The 25,001-nt window shown below is 52.1% G+C and overlaps 1 protein-coding gene across 1 annotated transcript in view; it reads left to right on the top strand.

Moving 5' to 3' along the window:
* ZNF385C (zinc finger protein 385C) overlaps window positions 1-25,001 on the top strand; it is a 70,131-nt gene that overhangs the window by 9,132 nt on the left and 35,998 nt on the right. Inside the window, 1 exon segment of the mRNA XM_074557366.1 lies at window positions 14,150-14,398. Coding sequence (XP_074413467.1) covers window positions 14,150-14,398 — 249 coding nt within the window.

The raw sequence follows: 25,001 nt of genomic DNA, 5'->3' as shown, positions 1-25,001 counted from the left end.
AGCAAAAAGCAAAAGCAGCACCATGTACTGCCATGTCTGTGTGTCCCACCAGGCTGCTAAGAGAACCCAAACAAAACATGCACTCTTGAGAGCCAGACTTGAAGGCACAGAACATGATATCCAGCATAACAGAACACATGGATGGGGATACAAGCATCACAACCTCACCCTAGCACAGGGGAACTGTGAGTGGCTCCCCTGGATGAGGGGGATCCATCCAGGTGTGGTGGCAGTGCCAAGGACATTGACCTCATTCTGTACTCCTGCATGGATCACCTGCAGGTGCAGACACACCAACACAAGGCTGGAACCGCTCTCACAACTCGGGTTTCTGCACTCATACACCTGCTGTGCTGTGGCTGCCCTGTCTGTAAGGATGAGAGGGAACTGCTGGCACATCCCTGCTGCTGTCCCCTGTGACTGTTTTCACAGGGGTCTTAGGATAAGGGAAGAGATGAGGATCTGACTCCATGTTTTAGAAGGTTTGATTTATTATTTTATGATATATATTATATTAAAACTATACTAAAAGAATAGAAGAAAGGATTTCATCAGAAGGCTAGCTAAGAATAGAAAAAGAAAGAATGATAACAAAGGCTTGTGGCTCAGACAGAGAGTCCAAGCTCACTGTGATTGGCCATTAATTAGAAACAACCACATGAGACCAATCACAGATGGACCTGTTGCATTCCACAGCAGCAGATAATCATTGTTTACATTTTGTTCCTGAGGCCTCTCAGCTTCTCAGGAGGAAAAATCAGAAGGAAAGGATTTTTCATAAAATGTGTCTGTGACAGTTCCCTGCCTGCAGGATGCAGCCATTGGTGCTCAGGCTGATGCAGGTGGGTCCAGGCAGAGGCTCCTCTGGCAGCCCAGGGTGCTCAGCACAATTCCAGCTCCAAGATCTCCTCAATTCCAGCCAGACCCGGTGTTTGCAGACATCACTTATCTCCAAAACAAGAGCTCAGTGCTTTGCTTTTGATCAAGGCTGCTGCCAGGCCAGTGCCAGGGCGGTGTGAGCTGCTCAGCTGGGGCTCCTGGGGCTGCTGGGCCTGAATATTTTGAATTGGAAGCTCAGCCTGATCATAGGATGGAGTACCCTGCTAAGCTCACCATGCCTAATAGGAAGAGCAGGCCTAGGTTAAGGTCTGCTAAGGAAAATGGAAGGGGCAGTAGGGCTCAGATTGAGATTGATAGGAGTAAGGTTGGTATTGTGGTTGTGATAAATAAGATTGGGGAGGATGTTGGTGGTCGAATAGGCTCTTTGATAAATAGTTTCACACTGTCTGCTAGAGGTTGTAGGAGTTTGCAAACACAACAATGTTTGGGCCCTTTCAGCCTCGTATGTAGCTCAGGATTTTGCGCTCTACTAGTGTGAGGAAGGCTGCTGCAATTGAGATTGGAAGGGCATATGAGAGAGCTATGATGAGGTTGATTAAGAGAGGGTTTGGGTTAAGCTAGGGAGAAGATTTGCATCCAAGACTGCTGGGCCTGCGGGGCCTCCTGAGGCTCCTGGTGCCACCGGGGCTCCCCATCTCCCCGCGGCTGCAGCGCTCCCCTTGCCTTCTCCCAGGTCAGAAAGGAAACAATGAAAAGTAGAATGAAGAGCAATCCAAAGCCTTTGGCAGTGTTTTCCATCCTCTCCTCCCTGTTTTCCGTGGCAGAATCACATCAAGCAGGTGTTGCCTGCAGGAGGGTGCCCAGCCCCAGGTGGGTGCCTGGTGAGGGAGCGGTGGCGGTGCCTGGAGAGGGTTCGCGGTGCGAGCTCTGTCCTCCCCGCGCTAAAAAAAGGCACGAAATGAGCAAAATTACGCGCTGAGTCACTGATTGTTCACCCGCTGCTTTAGTCACCAGCGCTCCCACACCGGGGGACGCTCGCTGAGGGGGCACAAACCGAATTGTCACCGCCTTCGGTGGATGTGGCCCAGAGCAGCGACAAGCTCCTGCTGCCCTCACAGCCTCTGCCACCACACAGCCCATCCGCGGCCGCAGGAGCTGCTCAATTAATGCCAACTCCCTGATGAATGCGCTGATTAATCGCGGCCGTGTGCTGCGGAGGTGGTGGTGGCAGGAGACAGCTGCAGTGTCCCGTGTCACTGTCCTGGTGTCTGTCCTCCCACGGGCACACCGGGGGTCTCCATGCCTCAGTTTCCCCGCTGCCCCGCGGTGTCCCCCACCCATCCCCGCGCTGTTTGAAGCCGCCGTGCCGGAGCCCAGCGTGTGTGAAAGAGCTTGTCTGAGCTCAGGGAAGAGCCATAAAGGGCCTATTTATGGAGCTGGCTCCTCACAATGTTTTCAGACACAGCCCTCGCATGTTTTCATAACAGTAACGCCTCCGCCTCTCGCCGGCTCCGGCGGCGCGGAGCCTCCCGCCGCTGTGCCCCGGGGAACCGGGAGCCCTGGCAAGGGGCTGGAGGCTGCGGGGATCCTCCTGGCATCCCGGTGAGGCCCCGAGGCCGCTCCAGGGCCGTGCCTTGGAGCTGTGCCCGGCCGGGACACGCTCGGGGCCTGGCACGGCCCGGCGGCGGACGGAGCTGTCAGCAGCCCTTCTGCCCCGGCTGATTCCCACTGCCTGTGTTGGGAGAACTAACCCTTTTACTTTATTTGAATAAAGGAAGAGGCCATGGGGCATTGCCCTGGGGTCTCCAATTTATGGAGGATGCAGCCTCCTTTTTATCCCAATTTCCCTTTTCTCTTCCCATATTAGCTGAGGTACTTGAGAGGTAAAAAATTCCCGATATGCCTGATACCAAAGATTTCCCTCTAATGCATAATCCTCCCTTTTATTAGGAAAATTAATCCACAAACATCGGAGGTTTCTATCCAAAAGGAGGCAGAGGAATCCTTTTCCTTTATTTGAATAAAGGGACAGGCCATGGGGTATTCCCGTGGGGTCTCTCAAATTTTTGGAGGATGCATATACCGCTGTCAGCTCCAGCTGCAGGCAGGCCTGGAGACCCTTTAGTTTAGGCTACATTGCATTATATACTTTTCTTTTGGTTACAATGCATTATATACTTTTCTTTACTGAGCATCTTCATACAGTAGAACTAATCTATACCTTAACTTTTACCTATAGCCTATCATAACTACTGTAAATTACCATATTCATGTTACTCTTCTTCAATCACTCAAAGTCAGTACATTACAGTTTAAGCTAGAAGTTGTTTTCCAGTTTTCTTGCAGTGGAAAATTCTGAGACCTTTTTTCTACTTGCAACATTTGCTGCCTTGTTTGCCTGTGTTATCTTTCTGCTTGGTAAAAACATCATCTTGTTTGGGGTGGGTTTATCCTTTGCTCTAAGTCATAAAAATCTCTCTTAACTAAAATAACCAAGAAGGCAAAGGGTATCCAGTAAGACTGGCTCAGCAATTCTTCTATATCAAAACTTGCTTCCATCTCTATTCCATCATCAGATTTAAAAATCTTTCTGCTAAGCACACACATCTGTGAGACTTTCTTGTCAAACCTTCATCCTTCCCAACATCATGAGTCCGTTTTGGAATTCCTTTCAAGCAGGAGCTCTGATCCACCTGAGCTTGTTAAATAACCTTAAATAAATCCTCCAGCTGCCACCTGCACTGCCACCCAGGGCTGGCTGCCCTGTGCCCTCCTGGGAGCAGAGGTTTCCCACTCTAATTGGACACACGTGCTGCTCTCCTGACCCTGGTGAGCTCCAGCACAGCCCAGGATTCTCTCACTGCAGCAGCTGGGCAGCTTCAGCCAGGCTGCAGGAGCAGGGCTGGAACTCCTGGGGCTGCAGGAGCTGGGAGAGGAGTGTAGAAACCAAACCATGGTGAGAGGAGGGAACAAATCCAGGCCATGCTTGTCACTGAACTGATTAAACCTCAGCTCTGAAGCTCTTCCCCTGTCCTCTAGCCAGTGAGCAGTGTATAACTTCATTACTGCACATCCAGGAGTCGCTGAGGGATGTGGGCGATTCATTATCATCTGTCCCATTTCATTTCCCTGCCTGTCAGCTCTGGTGCTCACAGACAAGGCAGTGTTTCAGGGTGTGAACTGAGGCTGGAGGCTCCTGCAGCACAGTTCCTGCACCCCCATCACTTTTGGGGAACCCCCCAGCACCACCTTGGGGGGCTCAGGGGTTTTGTGGCACCACCATCACTCAGCTCAGGTGTTTTGTGGCACCACCATCACCCAGCTCAGGGGTTTTGTGGCACCACCCTCACCCAGCTCAGGGGTTTTGTGGCACCACCATCACCCAGCTCAGGGCTTTAAGGGCTTGGCTGTCAGCAGGGACGTCATGACCTGGGTGTGCAGCATCATTCTGGGGACCCCAGCCCGCAGTGAGGGGAATGCAGAAGTCAGGGATGGTTTTAACTGGTTCTGGTGCCTCTCCGTGATGGCTCTGGTGCCATGGTACTGTCCCCTGTCAGACAGGTCTGTCCTGCTGGGTCCTGCTGGGCTCCTGCCTCAGATCCTGGGGACTAATTGCTCTGCAGAAAGCATTTCTCACAAGTTTCTTTCATAAGAAACAGTAACAAGGCTTTGATTTAGCTTTTCTTTTCCTTTCTCCCTGTCTTTTTTCCCTCCCTTCCTACCCCAAATGCAGAAGCCCCTTTGATCGTGTGGGTAACAAGCAGCTCTGTTTGCGCTGGGGAGTTGTCAGTGTGCTAACACGACAGCACAGTCTCCTTGTCACCTCACACACAACGAATTATTCCTCTCTTTGCACCATCTCTGGGATGAATGACTGCTCCCAGATGGGCTTGCCACCCATCCTTAACCTCTGATCCCTGCCCAGCATGGAGTGCTGGCCACTGCAGCTCACCCAAAGGCTGCAGCAAAACATTGGAGTGGGGAATTGTCAGCCTGGCTTGAAAGCAAATTGCTTTGCCAATTTATTTTCTTTCTTGTGTATGAACATATTTTTCTTAAAGGGATGCTGTCACATTAAATATGGAGCTGCCAACTGCAGGCATTAAAAAATCATGGGTCGTCCCATTTTCCTTCCTCCCACTCTAAATTCTGAGAAAACAATAAATTAGGTTTTGGGTTTTTTTAACTTGTCATCTGCCTTTCAGCTCCAGATGCTTTTTGCAAACTTTTCCCAGCAGCTGGGAGGTTTGGGAGTGACAAATGCCATGGAATTGGGGCAGAGGGGGTGGCACTGGGGTGGCCCCTCAGCCAATTTGGGGTGTCTGGGGGGTTCCCAAGGGCAGAGCCAGGGCTGTCCTGGGGCTCAGGAGCCTCCTGCCACCACAGCTGATGGGACTGAGCCATGTGCTGGTAAGGAAATCTTCCCCAAATCTGCCCGTGAAGGGCGTCCACTGTCAACAAGTGTCACTGTGTCACTTTGTGTCACTTTGTCACATCTCCTGTGACAGATGCAGAAAATCCTTTTCAGCCTTTATGTTTCCGAGCCCTTTTCTTTTTAGGGAAGGTGATGGAAGTAGTGTTGTTGTACTTGGACAAAATGTGTTTCCTTGCTGAGGTGGGGAAGGGAATTGTCATTTGTCACACTGAACAACTTCATGGAAGTTTCTGGATGTGTGGATCTGGGATGGAAGCGTGTCTGATCTGATATCAGGTATCAGAAATCTCTCATATAGAAGAGATCTGATTGAAAACAGGTTCCAGATGGGGCTGGGTCAATGCTTTCCCTTTTTTCTGCTGCAGGTAGGGATAAGTCTCTTGCTACTCTTTAATTTTAAAGAAAATTCTCTTCCACAGCTTCACTGCAGCCTCAGAGCTCAGCAGGACTCAGCTGCCCCCAGCCCCACCACGTGGGCTCCAGAGCCTCCCCCAGCAGGGTGTTTGATAACATTGATTTTAATAAAGCTCTGGGCTTGTTTTGATGGACACATCCAAAGCACTACATGGATTTAAACAGATCCCATTGCAAATGTCTCTATCTGATACCCCTGGCGTGACCAGACTGCAAATGTCACTTGCTTAGCACTATCAAATATTTAATTTGCCTTGTAATAGAGGAGCCTTTGAGAGCTCTAGCTTAAGCTGGAGCTCTCCTGTTAGCCAGCAACTCTCCACAAATTCACTTAAAAGCCAATTTCTGCCCTGAAAAGCTCCTGATGCAGATGTGGGAGTGAGGGGAGCTGGGAGGGAAGAACTTTCCCACTCTGCTGGAACCCTGCTCATCACTGTAAGTGCTCGTGGTGGCTCCTCACCTTTGCCAGGGGAACACGTGGGTGTGGGAAGGGGTTGGCAGTGCCATCCCGTGGTGTTTGTGCCCGTGCTTGGGGTGTTGTGTGTCCAGTGGCATTGCTGCTGACCCTGCTGTCTGTGCCTGCAGTGGGGCTGGAGGGGCCCAGGAGCTGGCCTGGGTCTCGTTCTGGATCCTGCACTTGTGGAAAATCACATTTTATGGGAATTTCCCTGTGGCAGCTTCAGCGAACAGCGAGGGGAGCATGAGGTGATCCTTGGGCATCACCTGGTTCTGTGTGCTTTATTTATTTTTATTTTATTTTATTTTTATTTTATTTTATTTTATTTTATTTTATTTTATTTTATTTTATTTTATTTTTTAAATTTTATTTTATTTTTCTAGTTTAAAATTTTATTATTATTTATATATAATATATATTAAATTAATATATAATTATATTTAGTATTTTATTTTATTATTTCATTTTATTTTATATTTTTAAATTTTATTATTATTTTTATATATCATATATCTTAAATTAATATGTAATTATATTTAGTATTTTATTTTATTTTATTTTATTTTATTTTATTTTATTTTATTTTATTTTATTTTATTTTATTTTATTTTATTTTATTTTATTTTATTGCATCACACAGCAGCCCTGTGAGACCTGGCCCTGCCCAAACCTTTGTGCTGACCACAAGAATCCTGAAGGATGCTGTGATCTTGTCAGGTTCTCTTCATCCAGCAGAGATCCTGGGGATGTTTGGGGGGTGAACCATGGAGCTCAGTCCTTCCTCCTCCTCTCTGTGCTCACACCTAGGGCCAAACCCAGGGATGGAATGTCTCCCTCCCTGCTGGGCTGGGAGCAGGTGGCACTGCCCAGGTTTTGTTTCCTCGAGCAGCCAGGCAGAGAGGCAGCATTTTCCCCTCCATGGTGTCTCCTTCAGCCGGGTTTTGCCGTCCTGAGCGGGGCTGGGATCTGCTGATTCAGGGGACAGGCAGCCCTGCATGCGGCGTTAATGATCTTGATTTGCAAAGGAGAGGACAGCGGCACCGCGGGATGCTCCCTGTCCTCCCCGGAGGCTGCAGGATGTCCCAGTGCCCTTCAGCCTGTGGCAGCGGGGCTGAGGGGAGCCCCAAGAGCATCTGAGGGTAAGAATTGGGAATTTGGGGGGTCAGAACTGAGGGTTGGGGGTGGTCTGAGCCCTGTGTGGGTCCCTGTGCCAGGAGCCAGCCTGCAGAGCAGAGCCCTTGAGGAGAGACAGCTCCCACTAATCCTTGCTCTGATGGTTTATGGACTGATCCTAAAATGTGGCATTAGCAGAGCATATGCCAGGCTTTGGGGGCAGCTGGTTTGATGCAGTGTTATGAAATGCTGGAATGCTGCAGCCACGGCCAGGCCCTCCAAAACCTGCAATCTGCCTGGTGTGCTCAGGGCAGCACGCTGAAACATCAACTGATGCCACAGCAGCTCCCTGGGCACCTCCATACCTGGAGCAGAGCCCCTGTGCCCTTCCCAGCCCTCCACCAGCACCTCAGTGCCTCTTCTTGAAGTTACACGGGGAATTTTCCACGTCCAGCCATGTTCCCTGTGTCCCCTGTCACTGAGAGCTGCTGTCAGTGCCTTTATGAAGTTACACAGGGAATTCTCTGCACCCAGCCTTCGATGCTGCCCCATTCCCCCTGTCCCCTGGCACTGAGAGCTGCTGCCAGGTGTGGGCACCCAGTGCCCTTTTATGAAGTTACACAGGGAATTCTCTATGCCCAACCTTTGAAGCAGCCCCATTCCCGTGTCCCCTGTCACTGAGAGCTGCTGCCAGGTACATCCAGTGCCCCTTTTATGAAATTACGGTGAATTTTCAGCACCCAGCCCCATTTCCCCATCTCCTCTGTCAGGTGTGAGCACCCAGTGCCCCTTTATGAAGTTACACAGGGAATTCTCTGTGCCCAGCCCGGAAAGCTGCCCCATTCCCTATCTCCCCGTCATGTGCATCCAGTGTCCTTTTATGAAGTTATACAGGGAATTCTCCATGTCCAGCCCCATTCCCTCTCTCCCCTGTCACTGAGACCTGCTGCCAGGTATACCCAGTGCCCCTTTATGAAATTACAGTGAATTTTCAGCCCCCAGCCCCACTCCCCCATCTCCCCTGTCACTGAGAGCTGCCGCCAGGTGCACCCAGCGCCTGCTCTTGGCCCAAGGTGGCCGCTCCGGTGCCACCCCTGCCAGCTGGCATGCCACCCCTGCCCCGCGTGACAAAGCCCGGCGCTCTTTGGGACCCTGCTGAGCCCCGGGCACCGGTTCGTGCCCGGCTCCGCTCCGGAGGCTGCTGATGAGCGCTGATTTAGTGGCGATCGAAGCGCGCTTGAAACCCGAGCCAGGCGCCTGCAGCGCTCCAGGCACGGGCTGCGGTGCCCGGAGGTGGCACAAGGGCAGAGCCGGGCGGGCACGGCCGTGCCAAGGGCAGGGCTCCGCACCAGCACAGGTAGGAGCCGCCCGTGCCAGGCTGGGGCACCCGGGGCTGCCCTGAGGAGGGGCTGAGCACGGGTGGGTGGGTGGGCTGGGAATGGCCTGTGCCCGTGGGCAGGGGGCTCTGGGGATGCTGGGGGGGTCTGGGGGTCCCTGCTGGCTCTGGAGGGGGCACAGCAGGTGTGGCAGTGCGGGGCAGGATCACAGGGATGGGGATGGGATGCAGGGATTGAGTTGGGCTGAGGGGTTGTGGCAGCTCTGGGGGTCCTTGCAGGTGTGGACAGGGACAATGACACCGCTCCTAACTCAGGGGGTTTGGGGGGATTTTGTGACAGCTCTTGCTCATCACTTTGATGCCAACACTTTGTTTTACTTCTGCTTTTATTTGCTGTTGCATGTACTCTGGGGGTCCTTGCAGGTGTGAACAGGGGACAATGACTCTGGTCCTTACTCTGGGGGTTTGAGGGAATTTTGTGACAGCTGTCGGTGGCCACTTTGATGCCAACTTTTTACTTCTGCTGCTTTTATTTACTGTTGTGTAAATGGGAGGCAAGGAAGGTGCATTCAGTAGAATGTAACCTAATGAACTTAAGTTTATTTTTTCCCCTTCAGATTTCTTGCTCCCTTAAAAATCAATGCACTTTCTGTTCAGGTGGTGTTTTCTCTGATTGCTGAATGGAGAGATCTCCCAGTTAGCTCCCGTCAGGTCCCCTCAGCTCTGTGGCAAAGGCAGTTTGATTTGAGGGGAGGTTCAGGCCGTGTGTGCTGGCTCTCCTGAGTTCAGTCCAAATAAAAATCCCATGGGACACGAGCTGGTGCTGATGGCAGGAGGGAGCACGAGGGTCCCTGCTGGGGTGCGACACTGAGAGAACATCCCTGCACAGATGTGCATGGGAAATTCTATCCAGGCTGGGATAACACCACTCCCTGTGCCTTTGTGGGTCTACCCAGGTTATTCAGGATACAGGAAATGGTATAGAAATAATGGGAATGATAATGGGAATAATGGGAAAGGAGCTGACCTGCATCAAAGCTGCTCCCTCATCAGGATTTTGGAGCTTGGCCAGAACCCCACTTCCCTGCTGATGTGCCTCATGCCCAGCCACAGGCTTTTCTGGGATGCTGTGGGATCCCTTGGGGTGCTGTGGGATCCCTTGGGGTGCTGTGGGATCCTGTGGATGCTGTGGGGTGCTGTGGGATCCTGTGGGGTGCTTTGGGATGCTATAGGGTGCTGTGGGATGCTGTGGGGTGCTGTGGGATGCTGCTTCAGCACAGTGTGTGGGACGGAGCCATTGCAGTGACTGCTGCCCGTGCTGAAGTTTTGGTCTCTGGATTTTGCTTTGCACTCAGGAGCTGAGTGAAGGATGACCCAGCATAGATCTCCTTCCAAAACGAGCATCCAAAGGGACATCCCTGTGAGCCCTGGCTCTGAGGGAAGGGCAGCAAGGAGTGCAGGGTGTCCCAGGCCCTGGAGGTGCCATTGGTGCTGCTCAGCCTGGGCACATCTGGCTGGGGTGGGTGAATTTCCAGGAGAACCCTTGGGAAGCTGAAACCCCAAAATCTGCCACTGCTTGTGATCCTCCTGCATGGAGGAGACAAAACCTCATCAGTCCTGGGGTGGAGCTGGGATGTGGTGACCCTGTGAGCTCAGAGCTGGGGTGTGCTGACCCTGTGAGCTCAGGGCCACCCTGGGGGTGTCACTCAACCTTCACCCTGCCTCAGTTTCCCTTCTGTGAAAGGCAACACCCTCCCCCATCCCCTGGCCAATAATTCCTCAGTGCTTTGCTGAAAAGGTGAAATCTGCCCCAAATCAGGCATCAATCAGGGCACTGCCAGCCTGCACACGTGCCATGATCTGTCCCTGTGACCTGTCCCAGCCACCCGTCTGTGGCTCTGACACCCGAGAAGCAGAACAGGCCCAGAAGAAATTAAGTGAATGAGACAACAAGTGTGTGTGCAATTAGGACAGACCTTCAAACGCTGCCCCAGGGCTGGGACAGGAGCTGCTGCCTAATCAGAGCAACAGCAGCGCCCGTTCTAAAGACGAGCGAGACTTTGGGGATACTTTGTCCACATAATGTTCCAATTTTAGCTCTGCGCCCTGGGATGTAATTGCATTAAAAATACCCGGGGAGGGGGAGGATGCCAAGGGCACCCGGCGACCTGCCTGGGCTGCCTGTCCCCGAGGCCCCGGCTCACATTCCTGCTGCTGATCGCCTCCCAGATCTGCTTTCCGGTTGTTCTGCTAATGGTTATCCTGGGAAAGGCTCTGTTGGCAGCCAGGGGGAAGGAACATCTCCTGCTCCTTTGGGCTGAGCTATGGATGGGGACACCCGCGGCCACCTCCAGGCTGCAGTGAAGGAGTGACGGGGGTAGGACGGTCGGGATGGACGGAGAGGAGAGATCTCTGCAGCCAGGTTGTGGAATTTGGGGTTTATTGCAAAGGGCCAAGGGCAGGGCCCTGCTGGGAGCTGCCAGCCACAGCCCAGAGCAGGCTGAGAGAAGAGAGGGGGAGAGAGGATGAGAGAGTAAGAGAGTAAAAGGGCAAGAGAGCAGGGTTCTTGTTACAATACAATAAATCATCTGTGTTGAATATTCTGATTCTTACTAACAATCTAGTACAATATACAAATCCTATAGCATTTACACACAGCTTATAAGAATCATTACATTACCATCCTGTGTTATGAGAGGATGAGAGGGTAAGAGAGTAAGGGAGTAAAAAGGTCAGAGAGCAAATGAGGTAAGAGAGCGAAGTTCCCGTTCCAATACAATAAATCATCTTCTGTGTTGAATATTCTAATTCTCACTAACCAATCTAGTCCAATATACAAATCCTATAGCATTTGCATACAGCCTATAAGAATCATTATATTACCATACTGTGTTACATTTTAAACCCTAAAAACTCTTCTTTGGATCCTTTCTGCCAAGCCAGTAGGGTCTGCTCTGACCCTTGGGCCTGTCTGCAAGCACAGGGTGTTGTTTCACCTTCAGCTGGCCACGCCATTGTTTTCCAGTTGTTCAGTAACTGAGGTATCTCAAAGCTTGCTTTCATTTCAATCTCACTTATAGTTTCTATATTCTCAAAATCTTTTGCCAGACAAGCATATTTATAAGGCTTTCCTGTTTCATCTTCCCCGACACTGCAGGAAGGCGCAGGATGGGGCTGGGACCCGCTGAGGAGAGGGGAGCTCAACCGGTGGGCCCTGCAGTGCCCGTGCCTTCTGTCCCCGCTGTCCCCGTTATCCCCGTTATCCCCGTTGTTCCCTGTCCCCGTTATCCCCGTTATCCCCGTTGTCCCCGCTGTCCCCGCTGTCCCCGGTGGCGGCTCCGGGACCGGGCGCGGAGCGGCGGCGCCACCGCGGGGCTGCGGCCGGGGCTGCAGAGAACCGAACCGAGTTCAAAGGGTTTAACTCTTGTTTAAAGCTTTGAAGGCCTTCGGTTTAGGTAATCCTAAATTTCTTAAATGATGGTAAGGATAGGAAGGAGGATGACGGACATGGTGGTTAAGGTGGCAATTAGGGTGCTGGTTTATGTTTTATGTCATTGTTGATGCTGCTTATTGTTTTATGTTGTTAGTGGTGTACAGGGGGAGTGTAAAGGTAAAAGAACAGGCTTAGCAGGGAAAGGAGGGAGACAAGTGTGGCTGCTGGGGCTATGTCCAGCTTATTTAATTCTTGAATGATGAGTAATTTGGGCAGGAATCCTGTTAGGAGAGGGAGTCCTGAGAGAGAGAGTAGGGTCAGGAGTAGTATTGCATTTAGTGATGGCATTTTGGTCCATGCAGTTATTAGGGTCGATAGCTTTAGGACTTTGATTGTATTTAGGGTGAGGAAAACACTTGCAGTTATTACAGTGTATAGACAGAAGTTGAGGAGGGTGAGTTTAGGGTTGTAGATAATAATGATTGAGAGCCCAAGAACTGAACTCTGGTAGCCTGTGGGGTGCTGAGTGTGGAGCCAGCACCACCAGCGGGGTTTGCACAGCCTGAGCTGGATCCTCCAGTGCGGTCACTGCTGCCCTGGGCTCTGTGCAGCCCTGCTCTGGATGCCAGGGCCATCGTGCAGGGCACCCTTGGGTGCTGCCCGGACACCCCCAGCCTCCCCAGCCCCTGCCTTGGCCCCCTGCCGTGCCTCGGGGGTTTGTGAGCCGCAGCTGCCAGCTCCGGGTCGGTAACAGGATCCCAGGGCTCGGGTGACCTTCGCGCCTCCTGGGCTGTGCTGGGTGTCCCAGCCATGCCCAGCCCGGGGTCCCAGCAAGGCAAAGGCTGCTGAGGGCTGTCCCCAGCTGACCCCCAGCCATCCATGGGCTGCTCTTCTCTGTGGTGTCACTGTGAGGGTCCAGGGCTCTCTTGGGGTCGGCTGCTCAGACTGACCCCCAGATGTGTTAGAAAATCTCTTTTCCCAGTCTAGCGGTGGAAGAAGGAGTCAGAACTCTTCTATTGTCATTCTCAAGGCTGTTTATTGTACCTGCTGAGGTCCTCTCAGCAAGACAGCCAGAGGCACTCTGCCCATCTTTTATCTTTTTATACTAAAAACCATGTGTACAATATTTACCATAACTTCCCAATAGCTATCACCTGTGTCAGACAGTGAGCTTCTACTCTAAACCAATCCAAAAGTGCCACCATCACAGCAGAAGATGGAGGCCAAGAAGAAGAAGGAGAAAGGCTGGACACTGCTGCCAGTATGGACCAGTTGCCTCCAGCTAGATCAACCCAGTCAGTACCAGTATGATGCCAGTTGCTCCCAGTCCCCCCAGAACGGGGGATGTTGTGCAGGGTGTGTCCCCAGTCACTCTCAGACACCCCCAGTGTCAATCCAGTCCCTCCCAGTATGATGTCAGTCAGGCCCAGTATATCCCAGTTACCTTCAGTCATTCCCAGTTCCTCCAGTTTGCTTGCAGCATGATCCCAGTTTCTCTCAGCTGCTCCCAGTAGCCCAAAGTGTGATCCCAGTTGCTCCCTTTCAACACCAATATGAGCCCAGTAAGCTCCAGTATGATCTTTGTCACATGCCAGCACCCCCAGGATGGTCTCAGTGTAATTCCAGTTACTTCCAGTCTCTCCCAGGAAGGTCCCAGTTGCCTCCAGCATGATTCCAGTTGCTTCTCTGGATCAGCCCAGTCAGTCCCAGTATGATGCCATGTGCTCCCAGTTGCTCCCAGTTCCCCCAGTATGGGGGATGAAGTGCAGGGTGTGTTCCCAGTCACTCTCAGACACCCCCAGTGTCAATCCATTCCCTCCCAGTATGATCCAGAGATGGCCCCAGTGTGCTCCCAGTATGAACCAGTTGCCTCCAGCTAGATCAACTCAGTCAGTCCCAGCATGATGCCATGTGCTCCCAGTTGCTCCCAGTCCCCCCAGGATGGGGGATGATGTGCAGGGTGTGCTCCCAGCCATTCTCAGACATTCCCAGCCCCTCCCAGTATGATCCAGAGATGACCCCAGCGTGCTCCCAGTATGAACCAGTGCCCCACACAGTGCCAGCTGCCGGCAGCCGCTCTGTCCCTCTGTCCTCACAGTGGGTCTGTCCTTCCTCCCGCAGGCATGAAGCGCCCCCTGAGCCCATCCCAGAGCCCCGAGGGCGCAGTGCAGCTGGTGGAGGAGCCCAGCTGCCCCCCCAGCCAGCCCGAGCAGCGCATGAAGAGGGAGAAGAAGCAGCAGTCGTTCACTCTGTGCGAGGTCTGCAACATCCAGCTCAACTCAGCTGCCCAGGCGCAGATCCACTACAACGGCAAGTCCCACCAGAAGCGCCTCAAGCAGCTAAACAAGGGGAAGATGCCAGCAGCCCAAGGTAGGAGCCCACCCAGCAGGTCAAGGTGGCCCAAAGGCTGCCCTTGCTCTGGCACAGCTGCTCTGTTGGGCTCGTGGCAAGTTTGGAGGTGTTTGGTTTTGGTCCTTGGCTCTCGGGGCCTTTCTGGGTTGCTGCGAGCCTGAGATTGTTAAAAGTCTCTTTTCCCAGCCCCAGTGCTTGAAGAATGAGTCAGGGCTCTTCATTTCTCAGTCTCAAGGTTGTTTATTGTTCCTTATCTATAAAAAATATTCTCCTGTCCTGCCGAGGTCCGTCCAGCAGGAGAGTTCAGGCACTCTGCCTGCCCCCAGGGCTGTGTTATGTCTTTATACTAAAAACTGTATACAATATTTACCATAACTTCCCAATACCCATCACCTATGTTAGACAGTGAGCTTCTACTCTAAACCAATCCAAAAGTGCCAACATCACAGCAGAAAATGGAGGCCAAGAAGATGAAGGAGAAAGGCTGGATACACCCAGTTCCCTCCATCTTGCCTCCTGAACCCTCATACCAAAAACCCTAAAATCTACTTTTCCACCCTGTGATAACTTTACTAATATTCTACTTAAATGTTGTGGCTTGCTGATCTTCATAGAAGGTTAGTAATTTGCTCATAATCAAACCCACAGGTGTTTTGGGCTCCGTGTCAGGGTCTCTGAGCCCCCTGGCAGGGGTTTGGACAATCCAGAACAGCCAGAGGGATGTCCTGGGTTCCCACACTTGGTGTCTGTCACTTGCTGGAACTGCAGGGCTTTCAGTCCTCAGGTGGTTTAGGGGCCCAAGAGGCCAAACTGCACAGCAGAGGGATGGACACGTGTGGATCTGTCCACGTGGTTGGTGCTGCTCTGTCTTTGTGGGTGTCTTCTTGAGCTCTGTAGATGGTTTATGCAGCAGGGACATGCGTGCCCAAGGCTGCCACTTGCTGGGGTTCTGGATGCTGCTGTGCAGGTGCCAACCTGACCTGTGCACTTCTCCTGTGTCTGTGCTGAGTTTGATCCAAAATGCTGCTCAGATGTTGGTGCTGAGGCCCCTCACCTGTTGGCTGTGCAGTGCAGGGATGCTGCCACGTGCAGGTGCTGTGCTGCTGGGCAGGACAATGTGCTTGTTTGTGCAAGGGCAAGGACTCACCTGCCCTCTGTGCCATCTGCCAGCACTCACCTGGCTGGGCCCAGCTGGCTGCTGCAGATTTTATGCACAAAAGCAGGGAAACGTGCCCAGAAATGTCACCCTGTCACCATGGCTGACCTGCTCTGCCTGAGCCTTTGGCTGTGAGGATTTGTCATTAGCAGCAAACTGAGGGAATTGCACAGAAATCACAGAATGCCTTGGGATGGAAGGGACCTAAAAGATTAAATGGTTCCCTGCTCCTGCTCTGACTAGAGACTGGGCAGGCTGGAGCCATGAATTCCCAGCATGGCAATAGTCATGTGTGTGCCAAATCCTGCCCTTGCTGGTGCTGGTTTTGTTTGGGATATGCAAAGGAGCAGCTCTCTCCATCAGCATTGCTGACAGATGGAAATATTGCCAGCTATTTTAATGGGGATGGGCCTCATAAATTCCAGCCTGCAGCTTCCAGCTTCTCCCCTCAATCTGCTTGTGGCCTGACGGGAGGCTGTCCAGGGATACATTTCCTACTGAGCCAAAGAATCCTGGGCCATGCCAGTCTGCTCTTTGTGCCCTGATCTCTGCCAGTGTGGCACCTCTGGGACCCCACACTGTTAGCCCCACAATCTCTGCTCTGCCAGGCATGGCACAGCCATTCCTGAGTGTGCAGGGCTCTGTTCTGCTTGTGTGCAGAAACTGCAGGCAGCAGCTGCTCCCTGTGCCTCCCTGTCCCTCCCGTTCCCGCCGGAGCTGACCTTTCCCTGCACTTTGGTTAAAAATGTCACTTCCAGCGTTGTCACTGCTAGCCTTTCCCAGCCTCCCGAGGTGGCTGGGAGCTGGCTGATGTGACTCCTGTGCCACTTGATGCCATATGTGACCCCCCAAATTGCCAAAGGGACACCATCCCTGTCAGGACCTGGGCTGGCAGGGCCATTGGGGTGCTGGGGATGCTCTGCCCTGCCTCATCACACTCCTCTAGGAGCCCTTCCCTGGTCAGACCTGCACCTTTGGGTGCTGAGAAAATGCATCTGCCTGCAGTGCTGGGAGCTGTGACCCCTTCTTCAGGGCAGCTGGGCTCAGCCTGGCACAGCCCACAGACAGGAATGGGTCTCCAGTGATGCGTCAGCACTGGGTGAGTCTTGGATTAAATGAAGTAATTAAGTTCAACAGAGATGGGCTGTTCATCTGGGTTGGAATCTCTGCCTCATGCTGACACCTACAACTACATCAAAGGCAGCTTCCAGCCACCACTGAGTGTCCCTGCTCCCCTCTGGCTCCTGGGATCTGTTCTTCCTGCCCAGGCTGTGATCACTTGTGTCTCATGCAGCAGAGCTGCAGAGGAGCAGCACTGGCAAACATGCTAATCAGTGTCATTACAATTCATTAGCTCTGTGGCAGAAATCCCCCAACTTAAAAAGAAATTATTGCTTATCAGACTTTTCATTTTGCAAGACAAACCCCAGATCCTTGCTGTCCTGTGTGGAATCATGGTGAGGTGCTGATTAGACACGGGGTGGTCACAGATGAAAGACGTTTTCGTGCCGCAGATGCCAGCTCTAATCCAACTGGGTCACGAGTGATTTAATTACTGCCTGTGATTTCCCAGGCAGCCCAAGTGATCTCAGTTTGCTCTCAGAGTACTCAGGAACCAAACCACAGCCTGGTGCTGAGTGAGCAGGAGGAGCTGAGCCACCCCAAAATGGGCTGCAAAAGGGGCATGGATGGGGGGCTCTGCTGCTTCCCCTCATCCTGGATCATCTCTGGGGCTCCCATCAGGACAGGCTGAGCTGGAATATTTCAAAATTTACACCCTGACCCATTGCTCTCATTCTGGATCATCTCTGGGGCTCCCATCACAGCATAGACCAAGCTGGAGCATTTCAAAGCTTACACCCTGATCCATTGCTCTGCCCAAAAGTCCTTTCCAGTGTCTCAGAGAAGTCATGGGATGTACAGAGCAGCTCGTGCTGCTGCCAGAGTGCTGTCTCTGGGCTCTGCCAGCCCCCATCTCCCTCAGAGGCAGTGGGAGCACTCTCCTTTGGAGCACCAGCCTCTGGATTCCCTGGCAAATGTGAGCTGACAGCAGCTTATAGCCCTTTGGCCAGGGTCTGTGGGAAGGACACTCTGTTCAGGCATCTCCTCTGCCCAGGAGGCTCCACACAAACCCCAACTCAAACATTTCCCTGGGTTTGGAGGCTGCTGAGCTGCTCCCCCAACCCAAAAGCCAAAGGACCCGGAGGCAGCTGTGCCCTGGGGCTGGTTTGTGTCACAGGCTCTTCCTCCTCTCCAAAATCCATGGAATTCTGTGCCCTGACCCAGTGCTGTCACCCTGCCCCACACTGGGGCTGCCTGCTGCTGTCCCCCCTCCCCTCAGCCCTGGAACAGCAGCTCCTTGCAAAGGGAAAGGTCCTGGATTCCCCAATTATGCACTGAAATGTCTGTCCATGCGTGTTTGGGAGCACAGAGGTTTGAGATGAGCAGGGAAATCGCTGTGACAGCTTCAGCATCACTGAGCAGGGCCCCTGGCAGGGGACACGGGGACCCCAGGGGACTCAGAGGGGGCTGGGGGCTGCTGGTGGGATTGTCCTGGCTTGCACAGAGGGTCCCAGCTCCCTGATTTTGGTAGCTGAAGGGAACCCAGTGCTCTGGAATGGCTCCTGCAGAGCTGGGTGCAGTGCCCGAGGCACTGGGGCTGACCAAGGAGCCCATGGTTGTGCTTTTGGCTGGGCTGGCAGAGCCCTGCTGAGAAACACCCAGAGCAGCAGAGGGAGGGCAGCTGGTGGCTCTGGCCATGGCTCTGGGGCTGTGTGAAGGTAGAAGAATAGGCTTAGCAGGGAGAGGAGGGAGATAAATGACTTATTATCCAGGAACTAACTAAACAAGACATAGCCCCAGCTATTCCTGGATAATAAGTCATTTGGGCAGGAGTCCTGTCAGGGGAGGGAGCCCTGCAAGGGAGAATAGGGTTAGGAGTGGTATTGTGTTTAAGGATGGAATTTTGGTTCGTGCAGTCATTAGGGTAGATAGTTTTAAGACTTTAATTAATGCTGCTTCTCCCTGCTCCTGGGCCATGCCCTGCTCTGAGTGCTCTGGCACCTCGTTCTCAGCTGCTTTCCCTCCTCCTTCCCCCTGTGCCCTCTGCTGTGCCAGCCTTTCAGCTGTTCATTACCCAGCAAACAGTGCCAGCCCCTTTCAGCCACGTTCAGCCGGGCTTTGTGTGCAATAATCCCGAGGTATTGATTTAAATTGTTTGCAAACATGTGGGATTAGGGTCTAATTGGGACTAATCGGTGGCACTGCTGGGTTGGGGCTGGGACATTCTCACATCTGCCCTTGATGGAGCTACCCAGCCTTGGTGCTGCCAGGACCTGCTCCAGCAATGCCAGAGGAATTGTTCTTTTTTGCTTCCTCCTGTAGGAATTTGCTGCTCTCCTGTTTTTGGGACTTTTTTGGGGACAAATTTAGCAGGGACAGGCTGGCATGGGAGCCACCTCAGTGTCCATCACCAGCTCCACTGGCAGCACATCAGGCTCTCTTAAACTTCCATAAAGGGGATTTAACATTTGGCTGGGACAAAACCCCTGCATCAGTGCCAGGTGCTGATCAATACCTTGTGCCCAAGCAGCACCAGGGCTCAGATTTGAAGCTTCTGTGAATTTATGAAGGACAAACATAAGGAATCCTCCTGCTCCATTGGCCTCGGCTGCTCCCTTCAGCTGTGAGCAAAGATGAGCAAAAATAGCTTTTCACATCAGATTTGAATAACCTGGAATCTCAGTGGGAGAAATAGAATGGTTTTTATCATGTCTTAAAGATGCTGGCTGGGATCAGGAATGATTTGAAGAAGCTCAATTGGGTAATTGTACATTTTCCTTCCCTCTGCTCACTCCAAGGTTTCTCCCTTCCCACTGGGGGACAGGGATGGGGTCAGGGATGTCCCTTGGGGCTTTTTGGACAGAGCTGGGAGGGCTGAGAAGGGGAGGGATTTACTGGCAGAAAAGCCTTGTTTCAGTAAATTCTCTCCTTTTTTTACCAAAAAAATCCCCCAGTTTCTGTGGGGGAAGGGACCTGTGGGTGCCATGTGAGAGGCTGCACATGAGCCCAGACCCTGCACATGAATCCAGAACAAACTGCTCCCTTTCTAAATCCTCAGAAAATACCCCATTAGCTTGCTGTCCCTCTGAAAAGCCCAGCTATTCAGCTTTCTGTGGATTAATAACTGTGGCATAATTAATCTCCGATTTTATTGAGTCAGTAGCTTCAAATAGGAAATGAATTGATTAGTGGTCAGCTTTGCCTTGAAGGTTTTTGTGGTGTGGAGCCTTCCCCACCAGGACTCTGACCTCAGGCTCTGCACCCCAGTTCTGGTCAGAAATTCAGGGATATTTTACCCTAACACATTTATTCTAAAAAGATTTTTTTAAATTTAAACTCTTACAGAGAAGCTGCAGGGCTTTTTTGTGCTGCTGGGGCATCACGAAGGTGGGAACCTCCCGTGGCTTGAGTGCTCAAGTGGATGCTCCAGCTTAAGAAATGAAGAGAAATATAGAGACAAGCCAAAATATATGAAGGTTAGATAATATAAATCAAATATTATCTTTCTGTGGGCTGGTGGGGGCTGCCTGGGCCATGGGGGTGTCAGGCTGCCACTGATGTGGTGCTGGCAGAGGCTGTGCTGTGCTGCTGGCAGTGGAGATTTTTCTCAAAAAAAAAAAAAAATCAGTAGGAAGTTGCCTGGTGTTATTTTTAAGCCCTGCAGTTGTGAGCCATCCCTCTTTAATCGTGGATTTTGCTGTCACTTTCTTGCAGTGGCTTTGCTGTCAAGTTGCCTCAGTCGGTGTTCCACGGCCACTCAGCTCAGGGCTGCCACACACGTGACATTCATTAGAAGTGGATTAAGAACAACGAGCAACACAAATATTTCACAATTTTCCATGTAGCATTAGCTTAGCAGATTTGGAAGAGGAAACCTGGCATTTATTTTAAGCAGGGGAAAAAAATATGGTCAAAGCAGCAGCTAAACTGTGTGTGTGCCCCAACTTGTACCTGCTGGTCCCTGTCCTGAGAGATCTCTGAGCCTGAAGGAGCCTTTTCCAGAGCTCCAGCAGCAGCTCTGAGCAGGGGGGTGAGGTCTCCAGGATGGGGTGATGTCCCTTAGGAGGGTGTCTGGTGCTGGGGATGCTCTTGTGGCCACCCCAGGCATCAAATCCAAAATGTGGTGACAAGGTGGAACCCTCTGCCCCCCCTTCCGGGAGGGCCCTCCTCAATAAGATGGAAAATCTCACACTCTCTTTCTCTGAAACTATTTCCAGGTGTAATTTCCACCCTTTTTCTTGATAATTAAATATTTCTAGGTCATCCAGGTCACCATGTTCACAGTTTGAAGGGCTTGGCTTTGTCCCCGAGCACTTGGGGACTGCTGTAAATTTTCACCCTGGTATCTTGGCTCTGTGATTAGATGATTAATTAGCCGATCACATCTATCTTAAACATCCCCAGGGGGATCTCAGCACCCCCAGGGGGCTCTGTTGTTCACTGTCCTGCTCTGACACGAGAGACAGAGGAGATCCCAGGAGAGAAATTACTGATTTCATAGAGAAAGAAACAATGGAGGAAGAGCATTGTGAAGATTATGGAGTGAGAAGTGGATGCTCTCTCGTTTACCCCAGTTGTGACAGAGACCTCTGATTATTTATGTGTTCATTGCCCAATTCTGGTCTCTATTTGCAAGCCTGGGGAAGAAGTCCTGACTTACCCATCCACAAACATGGCCCTGTTACCACAGCAAAGCTGTCATGGCTTTGTCTTCTCTCCAGACACATGAGCAGAGAAAGGAGAGAGCTGCGAGCTCTACCAGGAGTTAAGGGAACACTTTGATCAGATTTGTTCCTGTTCATGATCTATTTATTACGATTATTTTTAAAAGGACTCTGCTGCCTCTGGGAATAATTTGGACTTTTGGAATGAAATAAAGCCAGGTTTTTGATGTGTAAAGACCAGCATGCAAAGAAGAGGGGGATGAAGGAGATGTGGGGCAGGGCAACACATGACAGTGTTCACAGGGATCTGAGGACGAGGGTAGAGACGAGGATCTGACTCCATGTTTCAGAAGGCTTGATTTATTATTTTATGATATATATTACATTAAAACTATACTAAAAGAATAGAAGAAAGGATTTCATCAGAAGGCTGGCTAAGAATAGAAAAAGAAAGAATGATAACAAAGGCTTGTGGCTCAGGCTCTCTGTCTGAGCCAGCTCATTTTGATTGGCCATTAATTAGAAACAACCAACATGGGCCAATCACAGATGCACCTGTTGCATTCCACAGCAGCAGATAACCATTGTTTACATTTTGTTCCTGAGGCCTCTCAGCTTCTCAGGAGGAAAAACCCTAAGGAAAGGATTTTTCATAAAAGATATCTGACCACAGCATCCCAAAAAACCTCACTCCCTCTCAAACCACGACAGGAACGAGCATCCTGCTGCATCCCGCACTGCATCCCGCTCGCTGCCGGCTGTCACAGGGGATTAGCGGCGCTGTGTGGAGCGGGTCGTGCCCGGGCTGTGCGTGCGAGGGCTCCGCGCCCGCCCCGTGCCCCGCCGGGGCCCCAAGAGCACCGGCACCGAACGTGGGGCACCGCGGAGGGATGGAGCGGCTCCTCAGCGATGGAAACGCGGCTCATCCCCCTGGGCATCCAGCCTGGGGCTCCTCTCCGTGCCCGCTGTGTCTGTGTGTGTGTGTGCCCGCCCGGGGGCACGGGAGGAGCGAGTTGGGAACGGGAGAATGGGGAGGGCAAAGCGGGAGCAGGGAGGGGGCTGTGGGTAGTGCAGAGCTGTCACTGTGATTTAGGGCCGGCTGCTTAAACTGTTTTATGTTGCCAGACAGTAAGTCGTAAGCAATATAAAATTCTCTCTGAAGAGATGATCTCCCCATCGTCGTGCTTCTGCCTCAGAGTGAGCTCTCTCCTCTCCATAACCCCGTGGTGTCGGCGCAGAGGGAGAAAACGGGATGCTGGCTTTTGGAGCCGTGTTCACAGTCTGGGATTGGGGATCCAGGGGGATTCAGGGGGATCCAGGGGGATTCAGGGGGATCCAGGGCCCTGCTCTGTGCGCCTGGGGGATCCAGGGCTCTGCTCTCTGCTCCAGAGGGATCCAGGGCCCTGCTCTGTGCTCCTGGGGGATCCAGGGCCCTGCTCCGTGCTCCAGGGGGATCCAGGGCCCTGCTCCATGCTCCAGGGGGATCCAGGGCCCTGCTCCGTGCTCCTGGGGTATCCAGGGCCCTGCTCTGTGCTCCTGGGGTATCCAGGGCCCTGCTCTGTGCTCCAGGGGGATCCAGGGCCCTGCTGTCTGCTCCTGGTGATGCTGGGAGCAGAATGGTGCAGGGCTCTGGATGAGCTGGCTGTGAGGAATTTGTGCTGGTACCTGTGTGTCCTTCCAGCACAAGGACTGTGGCTTTTCCCTGCAGCCTCCCTGGGCTGCCCTAGCTCTGCTTTTGGAGCATGTGTGTCGAATCTGTTGGATCTGTTGGAGTTGTCAGAGCTGTTGGAGTTGCCAGAGTGGTTGGGGCAGAGCTGCCTCCGCCTGCAGGCACTGCCTGCTCACCTCAGATTCAGTTCCCTTCCTTTTTCATGCCCCTGAGTTATCACTGCTTTTGGACAGCTTGCCCACAACACTGCTCCAGCTCACCTTTGGTATTTTCTGCAGCCACAGATTTGCAAGGAGCAGTTTAATTTATCTGGCTGTTGCTGTGCCAGCCGGAGTGTCTTGGTGTGGTCTGAGCTGTGGCACCACAGTGTTTGCCCTGATTAACTTCCTTGGGCACCAGCAGCTCCTGAGGGGCCAAAGCTGAGCAGGAACCTGATGGGCAAGACCAGAGACAGCATCACCCCAGGCTAATGAAGCATCCAGAAGATTCTGGGTAATTGGTTCCATGCCAAACTCCACATGGGCCCTATGACCCCCCAGGAAATCTGCATTGGGCTGGGGGGAACCAAAGTGTGGTGGCAAAGGTGGAACCCTCCGCCTGTCCTTTCCAGGAGAGCCCCCCTGAGTTAAATGGAAAATCTTACACTCTCTCTCTCTGAAACTATTTCCAGGTGTAATTTCCACCCCTTTTCTTGATAATTAAATATTTCTAGGTCATCCAGTTTCTCCACCCTGTTCACAGACGTGTCCTGGATGCCTTTGTAATTAGCCATCTCCCTGGGAAGGATGATGAGGGTGGGAGGCATCATTCCACCACCAAAGCCCTGCCCACCTTGGCTCATCCTTGGGGGTCAGAGCTGGGGGTCTGTGTCCCCCCAGAGTCACCAGACCCCTCCACTGACAAAAAGCTTTCAGGTTTGCTCAGTATAAAAGCAGAAACCTGCAGGAAGGGTTCACTTAAAAAATGGGGATTAATAAAAATTATCTGGGTGAACTCAGCAGTTTGGCAAGTCTCTCAGGTTTGCTCTGCATAGAGGCAGAAATCTGTAGGAAGGATTCATTTGAAAAAATGGGGATTAATAAAAATTATCTGGGTGGGCACGGTGAACTCTGAAAAATTAACTGAAAAATTAACTGGGTGGGCAGTTTGGCAAGTCTCTGTTTACCAGGGGAGTCATGGGGGACTGTGAGGCACAAACCCCATTCTCTTTGTGTGGGAAGCCCCTCGGGGGAGGAGGATTCAGCCCTTAAAAAATGTTACTTTAATCCTGAGCAAACCGAGGAGCAGGAAAGGTCAGTGCCTGCCTTCCTGGGCCGGCAGGGATGAACGCCGGCGGCTGCTTCAGCCGGAGCCTCCTGCTTCTGATGGGGCTCAGGTTACAGAGCAGGAGAAAACTGATACACATCCTCCAGGTGTATCAGTCCTGATCCTATCTGCCGTCTTTCACCCCCAAATTATACCCTAAACCCTCGGTGAACAATGTCAGCCAGAAAGGCTCTGCAAGGCTCAGCAGACCTGGGGAGGGAGCAGTTTTGGCTGGGCTTTTATTCCTGTCTCCATCCTCCTTTATTGATGTGTTCATTGCCCAATTCTGGTCTCTCTTTGCCAGGCTTCCTTTGGAGTCTAAGGCTGTGAAGAGCCAATCCTGGATGTCCTCAGCAGACTTGGGCAGGGAGCAGTTTTAGCTGGACTTTTGTTCCTATCTCCCTTCTCCTTTATTGATGTGTTCACTGCCCAATTTTGGTCAGTATTTGCCAGGCTTCCTTTGGAGTCTAAGGCTGGGAAGAGCCAGTCCTGGATGTCCTCAGCAGACGTGGGCAGGGAGCAGTTTTAGCCGGGCTTTTATCCCTGTGTCTCTTCTCCTTTATTGATGTTTTCACTGCCCAATTCTGGTCTCTTTTTGCCAGGCTTTCTCTGGAGTCTAAGGCTGGGAAAAGCCAGTCCTGGACAGCCAGCAAAGAATTTAACTGTGCCCTTAGTAGGGCTCAGAGCAATCCCTCTGTTGTGGTTCCTGGAGCCTGAACCCTGTGAATTGGTGGCATTGGTGGCACAGCTGAGCCCGGGCACCCT

Source organism: Zonotrichia albicollis, chromosome 23 (assembly GCF_047830755.1).
Source record: "Zonotrichia albicollis isolate bZonAlb1 chromosome 23, bZonAlb1.hap1, whole genome shotgun sequence".
Classification (NCBI taxonomy): Eukaryota; Metazoa; Chordata; class Aves; order Passeriformes; family Passerellidae; genus Zonotrichia; species Zonotrichia albicollis.
Note: the sequence above shows the minus strand (reverse complement) of the source record. Positions and strands in the feature narration are given on the sequence as shown.